This window comes from Hippoglossus stenolepis, chromosome 14 (genome assembly GCF_022539355.2).
Source record: "Hippoglossus stenolepis isolate QCI-W04-F060 chromosome 14, HSTE1.2, whole genome shotgun sequence".
NCBI classification, from domain to species: Eukaryota; Metazoa; Chordata; class Actinopteri; order Pleuronectiformes; family Pleuronectidae; genus Hippoglossus; species Hippoglossus stenolepis.
This window is the reverse complement of record NC_061496.1, coordinates 10,564,728-10,583,061: the sequence shown is the minus strand read 5'-3', so window position 1 is coordinate 10,583,061 and position 18,334 is coordinate 10,564,728. Positions and strand designations below refer to the sequence as shown.

Genomic DNA, 18,334 nt, shown 5'->3' with positions numbered 1-18,334 from the left:
TGCTGTTGTTTCGTCTCAATTCAGGTTACACTTTTTTTACACATAGCTAATTAATACTCAAACATCCCTGTTTTTTTTCAGATTCAGCATCTCCTCCGTCATGGAGTCTCATATAAAAATACAAGCAGGGACAGATGAGAAAGACAAACTAAATGACATTGATCAGACTATACAGCACAGAACAGACACAGCAACATGGGGGAATCAGCAGCAACATTTTATGATGGAAAATAAATGGTACACTTTAACAGCAATGACATTATTCTATGAAAACTGTTTTTTAAACAGAGAGAGTAAATATTCCAAGTTTAAAATGTCATTCCAACCATGTGACCCATGGCCATACTTCACTGAGGTATGATATCTAAATATAATATATTATAATCATATATATTTATACAACACTTTTCTTAACAAAGTTGCTTCACAGAAATAAAACGAAATGGAGATTAAAAGAACAGCAATCAAAACAAGAGAAAGAAAATAAATATGTTGAATGAAAATTCACCCAAAAATAACAAACTGAATATATATAAATGTATATAATATAAAATCATTCACAGTACTTATTATTACTATAACTCTTAAACAGGAGTCAATAATCTTTTATTCAAACACAAAGACACAATAACAACCAGTTACACGGAATTTGACGCGGATGAGCACCAATTAGAACTGCGCCTCCCTTTCTAGTAACCTGATTGGTGAAAAATAAAAAGATTGTCCAATGAGAGGCGTCAGTGGGCGGGACTTCCGGCTGGAGAGGGGGCGTTTATTGTTTGGAGGGAAGTTTAAGTCAAAGACTCGATCAAAGCAAAACAACGAGAATAAACAACCGCTGAAAGTTTCCACTGTTTAACAACAACTCCCCTCCGAGAAGTGAAGATGCGGAAAGACGGACTTTATAGTTAACTCTTGGTTTTATGTGTTAAAACATTAGTAGTTCGCGACGTTTAATGAGTCGATGGCGTCCGCAGCTTCCCAGTCGCTGTTAGCCCCGCTAGCTAACGGTAGCCTCCATTAAGAGTGACCCACGTCTGGGCTTCTCGGGCTCGGGCCGCGGGGGCTGAAGATGCAGGGACGCGGTCACAGATGATTAGTAAGCGGACAGAGATGATCATGGATCGAAGGAAGAGAAGTCTGGAGGGTCAGCTGTGTAAAGCTGTGAACGATGGAGAACCCAGGTGATCGTCTGACCCCACCCCCCTCTTTGTTTTGTGTTTTGTCCAGACATGTTTTCTGTCCAGGCCGGAACAGTATTACTGTGATTACGAGATGTTACTCTGGATAATACAAGTCAAACACTTAGTATGGACCGTGTGGAGCCATTACAATATGATATCAGTAAATATATATATTTACTATCTGTCAGTGGCTGTTGTTATTTATGATCGTAAAGACACTCGGCTTCAATTTCATCAGAGATTAACTCATCAAAACTATATTTCATGGATAAAGGATCAAATCTAGACATCGTGGTCGAATTATAAACCACACAGATACTGTTTTTGCTAAATGGATTAGACGAGACGACCCTGACACAGTCTCACTTAAGAATTATTGTTGAAATGATTTTTGCTCTATTGTCCAGTAACTAGAGATGTTCCAATATCATTATTCATTTAAAAGAATAATAACTTGTTCTGACAGCTGTATGTTAATAATCCTGTACAGAAGTGATGATTGCTGTGATTGTTGTGGGGCCCGTCTCAGGTTAAACCCTTTGAAATATAGATGCATACAGATAATGAATAGAACTTCTTTTATTGTGTAGTTTGACAATCATAACTGAATCCAGGTTAAATGCAACAATTACCTCCTTTTACATAGCTCAAAACTGACGTCTTTCATACGGTACATGTCGCCGTTTTACTTGAGGGACTTATATAGCCATATTGTTGACATTTAACTCTACACCACTGTGGCAGTACAGCACAACAGCTGTTTTTGAATGGCAAAAAATAATTGATTTCCGGGAATAGAAAATGTGCAGTTTTATCTGAGTGAAACTAATATACTTTAGAGATGTGGTATCGGATTGGCACACGCCACTCATTTCCAATGCTGGCATCTGTATCACAACATCTCTGCCAGTAACATTTTATGACACGTCACCATGCACTTGTTTGCAGTAAAGCAACACTCCCTTGATGTATTCCACGACGTAGTATACATCAGATTGTAACAGATCTCTCTTCCTCGGCAGATCCGTGCAGCTGCTTCTTTCACAAGGTGCTCGTCCCGACCTGTTGGGCTGTAAAGGGGTCGCTGCGATACACCTGGCTGTTGGCAAAGAAACAGAGAAGAACATGCGTTGCCTGAAAATGATGCTGGAATTTGGAGCGGACCCCAATATTAGGTATGGTTACTAAAAAGTGAAAATAATGAATGTTAGTTATTTTTCCATATCACATTCTCCACCTATATAACCACAGAACTTATAACCAGTAATGGAAATCACTTTTGACCAGTGCAACAGATGCATCATCTGTAAGTGTCAATGATGTTGAGGAATTTTTTGAGCAGACAATTTATGTATTATCAATGATTTTCCATTAGAAAAATGTTAAAATAGAGACATGACTCACTGTTCAAGTTCTTGAGCATAATTCTAATATAGTATTTTGTGTCTTTATTTGAATTTCTCCCAGGTCGTCCGAGGGCCTGACTCCTCTTCACATTGCTGCACTGTGGGGATGTTACCAAAATCTGAAGATGCTCTTGATGAATGGAGGAGACCCAAACATCAAAGACAATGTAAGAATAGACTTGAGGAAAGTGTATGAGGCACTTTTCAGGACATGGAAAATTAAGATAAAGGGACTTGTGCATAAAACACCTAGCATTATCTAAAATCAATGTTTATAAATGGAGATTTGTTGTAAAAATATAAATACAAATTCTTGCAGGAAGGGAATACACCAGGGCAGCTTGCAGTGCAACAGGAGAATCGGAAATGTGCCCTGGTCCTCCAGGAATACCAGGCCAGCTCAGTAGACACAGAGGAGGACGACTCACCTCAATTTCAATACTGTAAGATCGTCTCTTTTTAAGATTTGTTCTGTTGGTGATTACGATATTTAGTTGTTCATCAGATAATTTAAGTGCAAAAATTATTCATCTAACTTGTACTATTTCCATAACTATATCGAAAGAAAGCCATACTTCACCAGTGGTGTTACAAATGGTAGTGACATATACTATGGTAATTTACCTAATTTAAGTTTTTAATATTGTACTTCACTTGTCAGCAGTCTGTCACATCATTATAATAAAACATTTATTAAATTGTATACTAACAATGACATGCAAGTCTTGACTTTGGATATTGTTTTTCTCAAATAACACTGGGAACCAGGGCAGTTAGGCAATAAATACCACCAGTACCTGCTGTAATTTACCTGTAACATTCACTATTTTCCCGCCAAATGAAACAAACACAAGGCCGATCATCTGTCTGTCACAGTGTCTGAAGACCGGCTCGTGATAGTTTTTTACCTTTTGTTGAAACTGTTAATTTATAACTGTTTTTTCTCCACAGCTGTGTATTCAGACCAAACCGACACGTCCAGCTACCCTGCGTCAGACTCCAGCTTCAGCTCCCACTCGTCTATGATGAGTGACTCTGGTGAAGCCTTGTTGAGCAGCACAAGGCGCTCATCATTCTTTAACCTGGCTAACATGAACGGGGGGCCAGGTTGCAGAGGATTTTCATATAACAGGCTTTCTGATGTGGACTCCATGAGACATCACAACCAGGACTGGAACAATTCCTTTGCACACTGGGCAGCTGAGGGTCCCTCCATACTATCAAGCACTCGCATGTCTGCAGTGGGGCTTGCAGCTCCAATGCCGATCCTTAAGGAGGATGATTTATTAACAAACGATGATGTGTTCAAGTCAAAAGAAAACAAACATGCTGACGGCAGAATCTCTCCCTCCAGAAGAGACACTCTTCCAGCACTTCACTCTAGGCGAACATGTCGCAAGAGCGTGAGCTTCAGGGATGTCGATGAATTTTTCCCCGTTTTTAGTCCCGATTCTCCCAAACAGCAGCACACTGTCGACGGCAGCCAGTGCCCCAGCAACTTAACCTTTGACCTTTCTGAGTACTCTGGCTTCCTGGATTCAGAACGCATGGCCACTGTTTTACACAAGCAGGGTATTGACGTCACATCGCCGGATCATGTCTATGTTTTCAGCAGGGAGAGCAGCACGAGCACAGAAGAGGACATGGAGAAAACAGTCATCAATCATTGTGCTTTGCAAGAGAGTGATGATGGAGAGGAGAGGGAAACTTTAAAAGAGGCTCAGGTTAGTGTAGCTGAACAGCCAGCACGGTCCTGTGGGAGCAGTAGCAGCGGCACGGCTAGTAGTGATTACAGTAGCTGTGACAGTGACCATTACACCAGTGCTCTGGATGCGTCTGTTTTACACCCTGCTGAGGAGGAGGCGTCTGTCGGGCATGAATCTGGCAAAAAGACTGAGATTTCTACAGACTCTGATTCTGAATGTATGTGGCGAGCTGGGAATCTCACACCTGTTAAACCCCAGATAGATTCAGAACCTGAAACTACAGAGCATTTACAGAAAATACTTGATAAACTGTCCCTGTGTGAGTTAAAATCCTCAAACAATGAAGCATTTGCATCTAACGGTCCTGTTGTGGATACTTCAAGTGAAGGCGGTGTTGACGAGGAGGCTACAAAGCTAACGACAGATGCCGAATCTGATGCAGTTCAGGTTTTAGAGGAAGTAGCCGACCTTCCGTTCACGCCAAGTCCTTTCGTAACTGGCAGGACTCGCTCCAGGTTGAGTCGCTGCTCACTGAGAACAAGCAAAACGCACGAGAGCCTCCTTCTCACTTCGTCTCTGTTTGAGGAGACCCTGCCTTCGCCAGTTCGAACACGCCACCAGACGCCCAGGTCTCGGAGCAGTAAAGACTACTACACTTCACCACATGTGACTCATTATACGCCATCATATTCAGGGAGTAGCACAGGAGGAGACCCCTTACCTGCAGATTGCCAGGACACGCAGTCCTGCACCCTGAGAGCTGGTTCAAGTGTTAGCCATAGCCAAGAGGATACCATCATCCTCTCCAAGAGTGTAACTGAATCACAGACTTTATCAGATACAGTGTTACTGGGTAAAAACCAGGACTCTGTAATGGATGCTTATGAAATAAACCTGGCAGAGGTTGCGCTTGCTATGCGAGGCCAAGACAGGGATGTTGCTAAAGGTTTAGATTTTATGACCGATGATCTGGCGAGTACAGATGAGGCAACAACAAAGGGGAATGTAAACGATAACCCTGTTGAGGCCAGAAGCGACAGCGTAAGAAACGAAGATCTCTGGATCACTGAGGACTGCAGCTCTCAGTTGGACTCTGCGTCCTCTTCATCCAGCTCCAGTTACTTTTCCCCAAGGAGGTCCAGGGACGACTCTGACCCGGTGAGCACCCCGGGCACAGGATGCACCCCGAGGTACAGCATGAGCCGACTGTCGGGCTGTCGCAGGTCACAGCACCTGGCGAACGTGTCTTACACACCCGGAGGGCGTCCGCTCATTCAGGATCTGGAAGAACCGGTGGAGTACCTGTACACCGATACAGAACAGGGCCACAAGTTGATCGAGACCCACGTCCCGCCGACTTCGGACACCTCGTTCAGCTCGAGCACGAATACCACTAGCAGCGAGGACACCATCCTTTATGACTGGCGCTTCGTGCAGACCGAATTGACGAGCAGCAGAGGAAAGGAGAACCAGAAGCCTCCGACGGTGATAAAGAAAGAGAAACATGATGAGGGGGAGAGTCCTCTTTTACCAGACACTAAAGGGATAACAGACAAGGAGCTGAGATCGAGGCTCCTCGAGCTGGGTGAGAGTCCGGGTCCGATCAGCAGCCGCACCAGGCCCACATACATGAAAAGGCTGCGCCGTCTGATGCAGGAGTCCCAATCCCCGCATCACCAGAAGCAATTAGGCCAGCCGCAAACAGGTGAGGCTTTTTTTTTTGTTATTGATTCAGTTATTGATAACTGTTTATCTACATTTAGGTAATGATAGTAGCAGCTTTGGGATGAGATTGGATGAGAGTGTATAAGAAGATAAATGTCACCTAAAATGTTTCTTTAATAATGATCAATACTTGTTAGAGCCCGACAGATATATCGGTATATAAGTCTTTTACAATCATATTAGTAATATGTGTCAATACGATAACTTTAAATTGTATTTTTTTAGTTCGTTCAAGTTTTTATATAATGTATTTATTTGTATTTGTGTTTTATTATATTCTATGTCATTAAGGTTTAACAAAGTCTTAGAAATTGCCATATATTTCAATTTGTCATACATATACTGTCTGATAAATCGTATAAGGAATTTCTTACTTCCTGATATCAGTATATAGGCTCTGATATGGATATTATTGTTTAGAAATGTTTGTCCTGTGAAGTAGTGAAATATTGAGTTGACCATTAAAATTGCTTGTAAAAGCATGAAAATGGAAAATTACACTCATTACTCGTTGAGAAGCTCACCACCACCGTGTCAGTCACTTTGTGGGTGGATTAGATCAGAGCCACTGAATGAATGAGACTTATTAACACATTTACTACAATCATTTATCTTATCAGCACGGCCACTTGCACACACTCATTTTCATGTGCTCCCCCAGTTGATTTCGGTTACAGTCCCGAGTTGTGTCGGGCCCTGAAGACCTTCCAGCTGCCTGATTGTCAGACTGACGAGCAGGATCTATGTCAGCAGTTTGACCAACCAGATCAAAACAGGAAGTGGAGGGAGGGCATCATCAAGTCCAGCTTCAACTACCTGCTGCTCGATCCAAGGTTCAACTGTCTCTCGCGTTGCGTTATGTGATTTTCTTTGCTTTCTGTCCTGTTATGTTGCCAGATGTTATGAGATGGTGTCATTTTTATTTTAATATTCTACAGTCCACTGTTTGTCACTAGAACAGGACACTGTAACTCACACACCTATTTCATTTAGTCGAGGTTATAGACCATATTCGCGGTGTTTACTTAATACATCAGTGATGATCAATACACTGAAAAATCAAGAAAACTGTGCAGTGCCTCAGCTGTGATGCATGTTTGAACTCACTTCTAAAAATGTGTGCTTATACAAATTAGATGAAAACCAAACTTGCTGGCAGAGCAAAACTGGTTCATTGACTTATTTGCTCATTAGTGCTCATACAGCTTTAAAAAAATCTGTAAAATCAAATCAACAATTTTTACCACACACCCCGCCACTCGCCTTGTGATCCTTAAACAGACATAATTAAATGGATCTTTGTTCTCTTCTCCGTCAGAGTGACGAAGAACCTCCCGTTCCGCAGTCACACCATGACTCCACAGGAGAGTTTCCAGGCTTTTGTCAACGCCATATTTTATGTGGGGAAGGGGAAACGCTCCCGGCCTTACAGCCACCTGTATGAGGCTCTGGAGTACTACAGAGGGGACAAGACCTGCAAGGTAGGACACTGGCCACATGCTGATCATTCTTAAGAATTAAAATAATCGGGATATGAAATGGATTGGTAAAACATAAACCTTTTCTTCTCTGCGACAGAATCTGTGCCCCAAAGTGCAGCACATCCTCCAGGTGTGGGAGGCCGGGCAGGGCGTCGTCTCGCTGCATTGTTTCCAGAACGTTATTCCAGTGGAGGCCTTCACAAGAGAGGCCTGTATGGTGGAGGCCATCGGTGAGTACATCACCGGGGATCTCTGTGAAGTGGCAAACAGTGATGCTATCCACTGGGGAACTCCAGTTTGAACTCTCATCTCCTCTTTATCAGCAGCTTTTGTTACTGATCATTTGACCCCTAATTAGGGGGTGGTCGCTTTATTGTCAGGTCGGTGGTTTGATCCCAAGCTCCTCAGCGAGATGCTTGCCGAGGTGTCCTTGGGCAAAGTATTGAACTCCAAATTGACTGTGCTGACGGTGAATGGTGTGTGATAGAAAAGGAATGGTGTCAGCATACAGTAGCACTGTGTGAATTTGAATGGGTGAATGTGGGTTGTAGTGTTAAGAGCCTCGAGTGGTGGGTAAGAGTAGATAAGTGCTACATGAATACAGTCCTTTTACCTTTTACCATATGCAATACAATGCTGTTTAGATCATTCACAGTTAGTGTTAATTACATTCAATTTTGTCTACATTTGGAAATCAAATGTGACATAATCACAATGATGCACTGTACATCTTATTTTTTTAACAATAAGATGTTGATTTCTATAAATTGCACTTTTATTCTACCCGGTTATTGTCAATTGAAAGTATAAGCCATCGCTGTTATATTATCCAGAGGCTGCCTCATCCTTATTGTACCAACAGTGCAACTCATTGCTTGTTCTCGTGTCAATATTGATCTTGTGCCGGACCAGCCTGTCAATAACCAATCGGTTCTCCGATAACATCACAGGTCTGAAGATGCTCACCAATCAGAAGCGAGGCGATTTTTATGGCGTGGCGTCCAACTGGCAGGTGAAGCGTAAACGGGAGCTGGGCGTCCATATGCTCTCCCGGGCCATGCAGATCTTCCTGGCTGAGGGCGAGAGGCAGCTCAGACCGGCAGACATCAGGCAGTAGCGACCCCTACAGGAGAGGGGTGTGAACAGCAAACAAAACACCAACACAGGGAAATACCACTAGGAATAAAAAAGGAAACCTTGATGTTTCTCAAACGGGTTTGAACCTCAGGAACCCTCTGTGCTGCTGTTTGGCGTTATATCTAGTTCTCCTGCTGTATATTAACTCTGATCACTCCCGTAGCTAAATATACTCCGTCTTACATGTGACAGTCTCTGGTATAAAAATTTACATCCTTTGAATTTGTCACCGAAGATCATCTTGCTTGATACTGTATTAAAAATTAAGGAAAAACGTGGGAGCGTGGAGATGAGCATTATGATAAAATTCTGAATTATAACTGCAGCTCTTTCATCAGTAAGGAAAGATATTTTACAAAAACATTCTTCCCAGCGGGACACTTTTCATCTCATGTGCTGTAATGATACTTTTAAATTGGTCCACAACCAAATTCAAATATCTTATGTAGTATAATCAAAAAACTGGTGCTGCACTGATCTTATGTGTTCAAGTATTTTCCAAAGAGGCTTTATCGTGTTACTTCTGTAGTGTAAAATTAATCCGAGGCCAACATTTGGTTCTTACTACTTAGTTTGAACTTTAAGAAACTTGATGTTTGTCAAAAGCATTTGTTCATGTGACTGGATTCACATTTCTTTTCTTGTATATTTAAAATGTTTTTTACAGAAAGCCAGTGATGTCGTAGCCTAATTGGTGTTTCGTATGCGTACAATTCTTTTAGGAATTTCAATATAATCAGACTTGTGTAGAAACAAGATGCTGAAGTTTTCAAAAATGTTCAGATGTCCAAGTTAGTCGCGAAACTGTTTTTAATGGCTATTACAACTAGGTTGGTGGGTATCAAAACTCTTAATTATATCCTCAAACTCTTGTTCACTTGCCCGGGAGGGGCTCAGTCATTATCTCACTCGGACGGCTTGAAGAGCAACATTTACAAACTGACAGTTGTATTTTGGAAAGATAATTTCTCAATCCCCTTGTTTACGTAAAAACACCCGATCTACAGCATTAACATTTTCATTATGAAATTAATTGCATGCAAATAATTACCTGTATTAATTAAACATTAAAGCTATTTTAATAGTATGTCAATTAGGAGTGTAGAGACACCTTTTGAGGTTCCAGGTTTTTGTAGTTGAACAGAAAAAGTCCAAAAGTTTATTGTGATGAATGTTTTGTAGTTTGTCAGTTGTGTAGAAATTGTTAGAAATTGTTCTTGTATCACGTTGAGCACTAAAAGTAACATCAGCTGTAATTCCTGTTTATTTTCCCCTTATTTTGCATTTATGTAAAAAAAAAAAAATACAGAAGACATAAACTTGAAGTGGTCGACTCTCTGGTGTTTTTAATGTCTTGTTCATTGGTGTCCCTCTAGTGGACATAGGAAGTAATGAAATCTCGAAGGAATCTTCATGCAGAAATAAGATCTTCATCCACACTGATGCATTGAAAGTGGTGTTTCGTTCTTAATGTTGTTTTTAAGTCTTATACTTTTATTTAACAACAATAAAATATTTTTAAAACTATAATTATTTTAACGTTTACTCTACCTTTTGCCAAAAACTGCTTCAGTTACATGAATCCTATAAAATGTATTTTTATTTATCCATTAAGAACATTGAGGTTGCTTTGCAAGAGCAAGTTTTTCTTCTCTTTTTGAAAGATGCAGATCTAATTTAGGAACAATGGTCTTCAGTTACTTCTATGACTCATCCGGCTACATAGATTGACAGCTTCTCGGTACGAATGAGCCAATCATCTTCTTACAAGCATCATCATGGTTTGATGTGTGTGTGTCTGTGTGTGTGAGTGTGAGAGGACTGATACACTCTGACTTTACTGACACATTAAATTACCTGACTGAGCAGAGCTGCATATCTGATCCGAGTCATTTCTATGTGCAAAGTTCAAGTTAGGACTCAGAGGCATAAAATATTCGTATATTTAAAATACTTGTGATACTTTACTTAATTCTTGACTCTATTTCAGGGCTGTTTCAAAAGTGTAAGCTTACATTTATGAGTAAATTAAACTAAAAGACCATGTAGTAAAGGGGGTTTCCAGTAGCACCAGTAATGTTCTTCATCTTCGCTGGTCGAGCGCCTGCTTTTGATTCACAATCTGATTTCTCAAGTTCACAAAACAGTGCAGTTGCTTTCCTGGACACTTTTTCATGGATAGGAGCAATTTTCAGAGATCGAGTATGTTAATTCATAATCTGAATCAGATCATTTGGAAACAAACGTTAATGTCTTGCTTAAATTATTTGTATATTTCTCATACAGTGAAAAATAACCAACACTTAGTGGAAAGTATAAAATGATGTACATATTATAATCAAAACTCGATTTACTGTAATTAAAACATTTATATAATTGTCTCTATTGCTGAATGTGTTTTAAATTGGGCTAGCTGGATAAGCAGCTATAGGTTATGGCTTTACCAGCTGTAGGTTAATTTGTTTTGCAGTATATACGTATATATATTTTTTTATTATTATTTGTATTATTATTTCATTAACATTAAATGATAGAGAATATGAATCTTGTCCTTACATAGTAACCCAGTCAAAAACTGAGGTCTATGTGAATTCAGATTAACAGTGATTCATAATTTCTTTTCTTTTCTTTTAATTGTTCTGACTGCTGAGGCAGCTCTTTGGGTTGTAAACGCATATGTCACAACTGTTCAGTTGTTCATGACATGGTCATTAATTAAATAAATAAAATAAAAAAATTCTATAGTTTTTCTTTTAAAAAAAATGTGAAACACCACTTGTACTAATTACTAAGTGTATTTTTTCTTTATCTCATTTATATTTAAGTACTGCAATTGTACAAAATAAATATATTTGTAAACAGCATGAAATAAAAAAATAATAATTTAAAGGTATTGTTTTTTTAAAGTAAAAAAATGTATATAGCTGATAGTGACTAACACTAAATATTTTCTACTTTTAATATGCGTCAGATCAACGTGCTGCATTTATTCATAGATTGTCTGAATATTCAGAATGATAAATCCAACCTCATCATTTCAACATCTTCTGTAACCAAAGTAGGAGAATCATATCATAAAAACGGCCGACTGCATCACTGAACTATAGTGACCACTTATTTGTCAATGAGGCCATAGGCACACGGATTTAAAACAATCAGGAAAACACTGGAAAGTTGTTTTATGGATCTTTAATGGTTTGACGGAAAAAAACACATGAAAAGTAAATATTTTAATACACGTAATATAAGCTTTGTTCCATAATGACATGTTCAGTGTTAATAAATCACGACATTTTAATACATTTACATCAACACTTCAGTGGCTTACCTTGTGTTCCGAGTCAGATTGGCAATGACTAAAAGGTCATTCATCATATTAGAGAGAGTCTTGCTGGTTTTTGTGTCACACTTTCAACAACTGAATCATTTATCAAACTGTAGATATACACCATATTTTTTCTTTAAAGGTCATTTTCCCACCTATCTCTAGAATCTTTATTCCTCTTCCCCCCGCTGCTGTAGCCAGACTCGGAGCCCTCCGCCCCCCCAGCCAGCGTGATCAAGATCCAATCTGAACTGCCTCGAAATTCACGCCGCCAGTGTGCGTCTGCAGTCGGTGGGAGGCAGAGGAGTGTGGGGGGGGGGGGTGACAGGCGGAGAAATAAATAACGGCATCATCAGCATATTGTGACGCTATTCCTTGTGACGGTCGGATGAAATCTGGGACACAGTTGCATTCATCGTTCAGTGAGCTCTACCACACAGTTAAACCCACCGACAGCAATGAATGTTGATTGTGACCTTTGCTGTGGTTTGGAAGTTCTTTAGCGTTTGTTGTTGAGACGATGCTCTTCTTCGTGCGATTGTTCAAGGAGTCGCAGGTTTCTGCACGAGTTTGACTTCTTCTTTTTCCAGACACCCGTGGACAAAGGCTGGCCACAGGGCACAATCAACGGTCGATGGTTTTCAATTTAGATGAAACTCACCGACAGCGTTGAATGTTCACTGGTGCGAGCACAGACCTGATGGTGACCAGAGATGATGGCAGAGGGGACATGTCTTCAGTGTGGGCGAGGAGGCGTCACACTAAATCCCATCCCAAGGACACTAAAAGGAGTCATGAGTGTTCAACGTGGAACAATAACCCCCCGTTGTCTTACTTTTATTTTTTAATTCACAGTTGTAAAATGTATATATATATATATATATATACACACAAACACACATAATTCTGCCTTATTTCAGTAGTGATGGCCATTCACACACTGTACCTGAGGGTAAGAGACAGAATAATTAACATCAAGGAACTATACACTAAATGCAATTTATTATTAAAACAACTGCTCCCTGTGCTCTCCACCAAACCACAGGCATTGAAAAAAAAAGAAGCAAAAAGCCTTTGACCAACCTCTTCTTTAATCCTGACAAAGAATGAGCTCCGTTCGCAGTAACCTCCATGACACATGGCCATCATGACACCAAAGACACTTTCGGATTCTGGGAACTCATTTTATTTCACTACAAGTATCAGTTAGAAGACGGAGAGTCATCTTGAAACTCGAGACTCATTGCGGGTTTTAGTAAACACAGCACCTGGGCGTAGGCTGCAGCCAGCCATCAGCTGCTGTGTTGAAGCACAGCGGCACAGCGCGGCCTCCAGAGAGGCGCTGGCGTGCCCCGAGGGCTTCCTGCAAGGTGGAGGATGAGGAAGACGCGGCGTATGAAACTGCAGACTCACCCTTATCAATGGCGCGTCTGTTGCTTTCGCTATGATGTGGCACTGTGGCTTTTTTTCTCTCGCTGTGCTATTACCAGTAAAGGAACTGTCCGCCATCTTGCATAAAAGATTTTATTACACCGTGCTGATCCACTGTTGCTCATGATGAGAAAGGCGATGAGCAACAAAGTGTGTGAGACGCACAACAATCAAATGCCACAGGGCGGCTGCTGCTGCTGCTGCTGCTGCTGCAATTATATAGATACGATGTGACAGTAAAGCTGTGGCAGTGAGTCAAGATGTGGCCGGATGATAAATGTGGTGTTGGGACTCTTTCAGCCGGCAGGATCGGGGGTGACTAAGACGATGTGGCGATATCTCCTGCCTCTGCTCACACAGAAAGCTCAGAGTTAAAAATAACACTGTGACTATAAAGCCACATCACATTAAGTAGTAATCGCTGAAGAATTTGAAACTTTTCCACCACACTGACTGACGGCGAACAATGTGCTGCTTCTCTTTTCTCCTTTGGATCACAAGAGCTGCTTCGACTTTTCTCATTTCCTGTGTATCTCTCTTAATATATTCTGTAAGCTTGTCACTTGTGAGCAAGAGCAAAAACTATATCGTAACCCAAAATACTTCAGTCACAAAAAAAAACAGTTTGCCAACTGCCGACGCGTCTCCCGTGCCCGGACCGAAAAAGCACAGTCCTTGCTGCGAGGGACACCACTAACTCGGCGGCTTGTCTCTCTCTCCGTTCCCCCGCACGGTGATTTGAGTGACAGCGTTGGAATTGACAGAAGTGGATGAGAAGGAATGTTGCTTTATAAAGGTCTTCTCTGGCCCGCAGGAGGAGGGTGACAGTGGGAAGAAAGATCCGGGACACGCAACGCGCAGAAAGAGAAGGGCCCTGAGCTGACAATGTGGCCTTAATCTGAATGACAAGGTCTGCGCATCAGCCCTCAAACCAGCCTGGGTTTGGAGGGAGGGCGAGAGGGGAGGAGGCGGGGGTGAGAGAGCTGAAGGGAGACAGGAGGGGAATGGGAAGGGAGGGAGAGGGCGGATGAGGGTGTCCTTCCTTCAAACGGGCTGGCCTTAATGGCACGGACAGCTCTGACATTTAACCACTGAATCATTTTTAGATAAGTGGATGTGGTGCGGAGAGCTGTGACTTGTAAAAATTTCAGGAGGCGTTTTTTCAGGCTGAAGAAAAAAAAAAGCATTGGAAAAAGGACCAGAACAAAACCTCCGCCGGGGAAATCACCCAACACGGTTCCTGATGAGAGGAGCGACCCCCAGGTAGAGAACGAGGGCAGATTAAAAGGGAAAAAAGCAATATCCTGACTTTAAGGGTAATTTAATTGCCGGACTAGTTTGGAAAAATTTGTACAGGAGTGAACTGAAAGCTAATTTAACTAAGAGTGGGTTCAATAAATCTGCTCTTTGGATCAACACACAACTGTCCTGGTGACTCCCAGAGGAGGAATCACTACAAACGTGACCCAGGACACTACAGGTGAAGGCCACGGACGCTGAGCAGAGTGAAAAAGAAAAGCTATAAAAACAACAAAAAATGCCAAAGCAGCCCCGAGCAACGTTCACAACATAAAAACTAGCCGAACAGGTTTGCCTAAACGGACCCTGTCGTAAGTTTTAATAATTAGTACAGCGCGCCCTGTCAAAACAGCCTCGTAACTCCGGAGAGACATCCCACAGGAGGTGATCGGATTACTCCAGAATAACAAAAGAGCCGTCTGCGCCCGATATCACCGTAGCGTGTGAAAGAGTGGTTCGTCTTTAATGTCAGAGGATTTCCTTTCATCGGCGCAGGTAAAGGAGAACGTTGGACGAAAAATGTGACGCAAGAACTTTTACTCCTCCCCTTTATCTCTTCCCTCCCGCTGCCCTCAGCTGTAACTATGTGTTATTATCCCTCCATCAAGCTCGTTTTTCAAAAAGGAAACCTTTGCATGGAAAAACACATCGGACGAAAAACAAAAACAAACAAATATATATATATAAAATGGGCTTAAAAATTAAACAGAAAAAGAAAAATGTAAAATGATAAAATAAAACACTGAATGTAGATATTTCAGTAATGATTACAGTTCTTATAATGTAATTAATGCACTTTTAATGCGAGACATAGGCCTGTAAGCATGGTGGGTCTCAATTTAAATTCAGTGTCAAAGCCTCTTCTGAAAATTCCTGGGCTTATACATAGAAGTAATTATGTATAAATAAGTATACATATACCTTTTTATGAAATAAATCAAAAATCATCACCATGTGCCTCTGAGACTTCATTTTCTAGTCAATGAGTCTCAGTAGTAGAAATATCTGATGGTGTGACCTTGAACCTTTTCAGATCATAAAAAAAATAATTTAGTAGCCACTTTGTGTTTAGGTTTTCAAATGATGTGTTTTGCGTGACAGTGGAAATCCCACTTTATGTCTTTCTCTCACCTTCAGTTGTTCCCCCCCTCTCTCTCCGTCTCTCAGGAGGGGGAGGAAATTCCTGGCGAGGGTGCTGGGAGTTGTTGCTCTGTGCCTGCAGGTACAAACCGGCCTCCTCTGTCTGCCTGTCTGCAGATATCATACCACGACGTGATCTGTTTAGCTGCCTGACTTAATGCTCGTGCGCCTCCGGCTCTGTGTGTGTGTCTGTCTGCGTCTGTGTGTGTGTGTGTGTGTGTGTGTGTGTGTGTGTGTGTGTGTGTGTGTGTTGACTTCTTCCATCTCCTCACAGCTGGAATGGCGTCGCCCACTTAATCTGCTGCCCTGCGATTACAAACACACACACACAGAACGACAAACAGACTTTTACTACATTGATATTTATAAATTGAAACAGTATTAATCTTCTACCACACAATAGGCAGTTAACAAGAAATGACATTCACACACGCAGTGGCAAGATGGTTTAGGGACAATGGGGTTGATAACACTAATTGTGGCCAACACTGTGGTGCATGCAGTGAAAAATGACATAAAACATCTGAGTACTTGCCAAAATTGATGAAAACTGGCAATTTCTCTGCTCAGGACATGTAATTCTAATATGTTTCAATGTGTAGAGGGTCTTTGTACATCTCAGTAAGTCGAGCAAGAGGTTAAATCCCCCCCTGGATTCTTCCTCATCTGTTCCTATGTTGTATACTTTTCATTATTTTATCCTCAGGTTGTCACGGCGCTGACTGATACAGGCTGACATGTACGACCACGCTCACCAAAACACAAACAGACACACTTGAGTAGGGGTCTGGGTCCAGCTGGAGGTGGTCTCCTGCCAAACCTGCAGGCAGGCTGCCTGTATTCATAATCATCACACATGCGCTGATTGGAACTGACAGGACACACACACACACACACACACACACACACACACACACACACACACTCGCCTGCAGAGCACAGTTGGAGAAAAAAATCCACTCGTGAGTAAATCAATATTTCAAGGGCAACCTGCTGTTCTAAAAAATTTATGAGGAGGAACTATTTTGCCTCCTCTGATGCATTATTCCGTCTTTGACTTGCTTGTCTGCCATTTCATCCACTGCCACAACCACATCCACAGTGTACATTAAAAAAACAAAGAGGGAGAGCCGTGGAGAAAAGAAAAATGGAGGGTGGATGTGGACGAGGAGACATCCACGACTGATGTAGACCAGCAGCAGTGATCAATGTCACGAGAGAGGAGCAGATTGGCCGGAAAAAGGGAGAAGTGAATAACGGCCAGTGGGCTGAGAGAGCGACAAGGAGCGAGAGAGATGGAGGAAGAGAACATCTCTCTCTCTCTCTCTCTCTCTCTCTCTCTCTCTCTGTCTCACACACACAAACACACAAAGCAGAGAGAGACTCCGCAGGGCGCCATATAACAACCTTCCTTGTCATTATCGTCGCCCAGCCAAAACCGCTCCTCCTCCACCACCTCCTGTCTTCAACACAATCATTGCCCTATCGTTTACAGTGTGCTGCTAAATGGGAACATCGATAGACACATCCATTAGCAGCGCGAGTCCTTTCGTCTCTGATTCTCAAGTGCTTTAATAGCCGGCATGCGCACGCACACACACACACACACACACACGCACACTCTCACGCTGCACCTCAGCCGACTGTTAACCAAGCTAGCCACGTGCAGGCAAACGCCAAACTGATGGAGTGTGTCATTACAGCTGGTTAGTAACACGCTCGCTGCGAGGGTGGTGCCATCAGTTAACCTGCAGCTAGAAACCAAGATGATGGGGCTGCGCTCTGATTGAAGTAGCTTTCCTGCGAGCAGCGATCCTAGAATTTCTCCTCTGGATTTATATATATATCTGTTCCTTTGTTTTTCGCTCCATGTCTTTGATGCTGTAAAGAAACATGGTGTCATATTTGCACGGTATTTGTACGATACAAATCTATCACTAAATGTTTTTCACGGGTGGGATTTTCTTTCCTTCCCAGTTTCTTTTTTACTGCAAAACAATATGCTCTTATATATATGTGGATATATATTCACTGGGAAAGGCTTCAAATCTGAAAGGTGCATAAGGTAAATAAAATAGTCTGTGTCACAAACTTGTTTTTATTGGCTATTTAAAAAATACCTTTAAAAACAATTAAAAGTTTTATGTCAAAGAGCAGCACACGTGTAGAGTATAAAGGCCAAGAAATAAAAACTAATCAATACAAAGACACTAATCGTGTTTATGATGGCATTAATACCTTGTTAATCTAAATCTGACCTGTCATTACTGTAGCTGTACACGAGCAGCTGGGAGACAGTTGTGAAGTTCATGATAAACCCCACCCCAGACCCAAAACAGAGGCAGAATGAAAAGAAGGGCAGATAAAAGAGAGGGATGGGTTTCCCACCATGCCGCCCAACACGCTGTAATTTCAGCTCGCATTGTTTTTTAGAAGGAGGGAGGGAGGGAGGGAGGAAGGGAGGGAGGGAGGAAGGGAGGATGCTGGGAGGCCTGGGAGG

At 41.8% G+C, this 18,334-nt stretch overlaps 1 protein-coding gene and 1 long non-coding RNA gene across 2 annotated transcripts in view; one reads left to right on the top strand and one right to left on the bottom strand.

Moving 5' to 3' along the window:
- Positions 1-754: 754 nt before the first annotated feature.
- ankle1 (ankyrin repeat and LEM domain containing 1) lies at positions 755-9,964 on the top strand. The gene is made up of 9 exons (XM_035177283.2): positions 755-1,184; positions 2,207-2,359; positions 2,652-2,757; positions 2,910-3,033; positions 3,542-6,001; positions 6,683-6,854; positions 7,340-7,502; positions 7,600-7,732; positions 8,453-9,964. Exons 1-9 carry the CDS (start codon positions 1,093-1,095, stop codon positions 8,617-8,619), a joined length of 3,570 nt encoding a protein of 1,189 aa, XP_035033174.2. The 5' UTR covers positions 755-1,092; the 3' UTR covers positions 8,620-9,964.
- A 3,170-nt stretch (positions 9,965-13,134) lies between these two features.
- The window catches only part of LOC118121595, a 28,519-nt gene continuing 23,319 nt past the window's right edge, over positions 13,135-18,334 (bottom strand). Inside the window, exon 4 of the long non-coding RNA XR_004698348.2 lies at positions 13,135-16,140. This is a non-coding gene — a long non-coding RNA (uncharacterized LOC118121595). The remainder of the gene's footprint in view (positions 16,141-18,334) is intronic.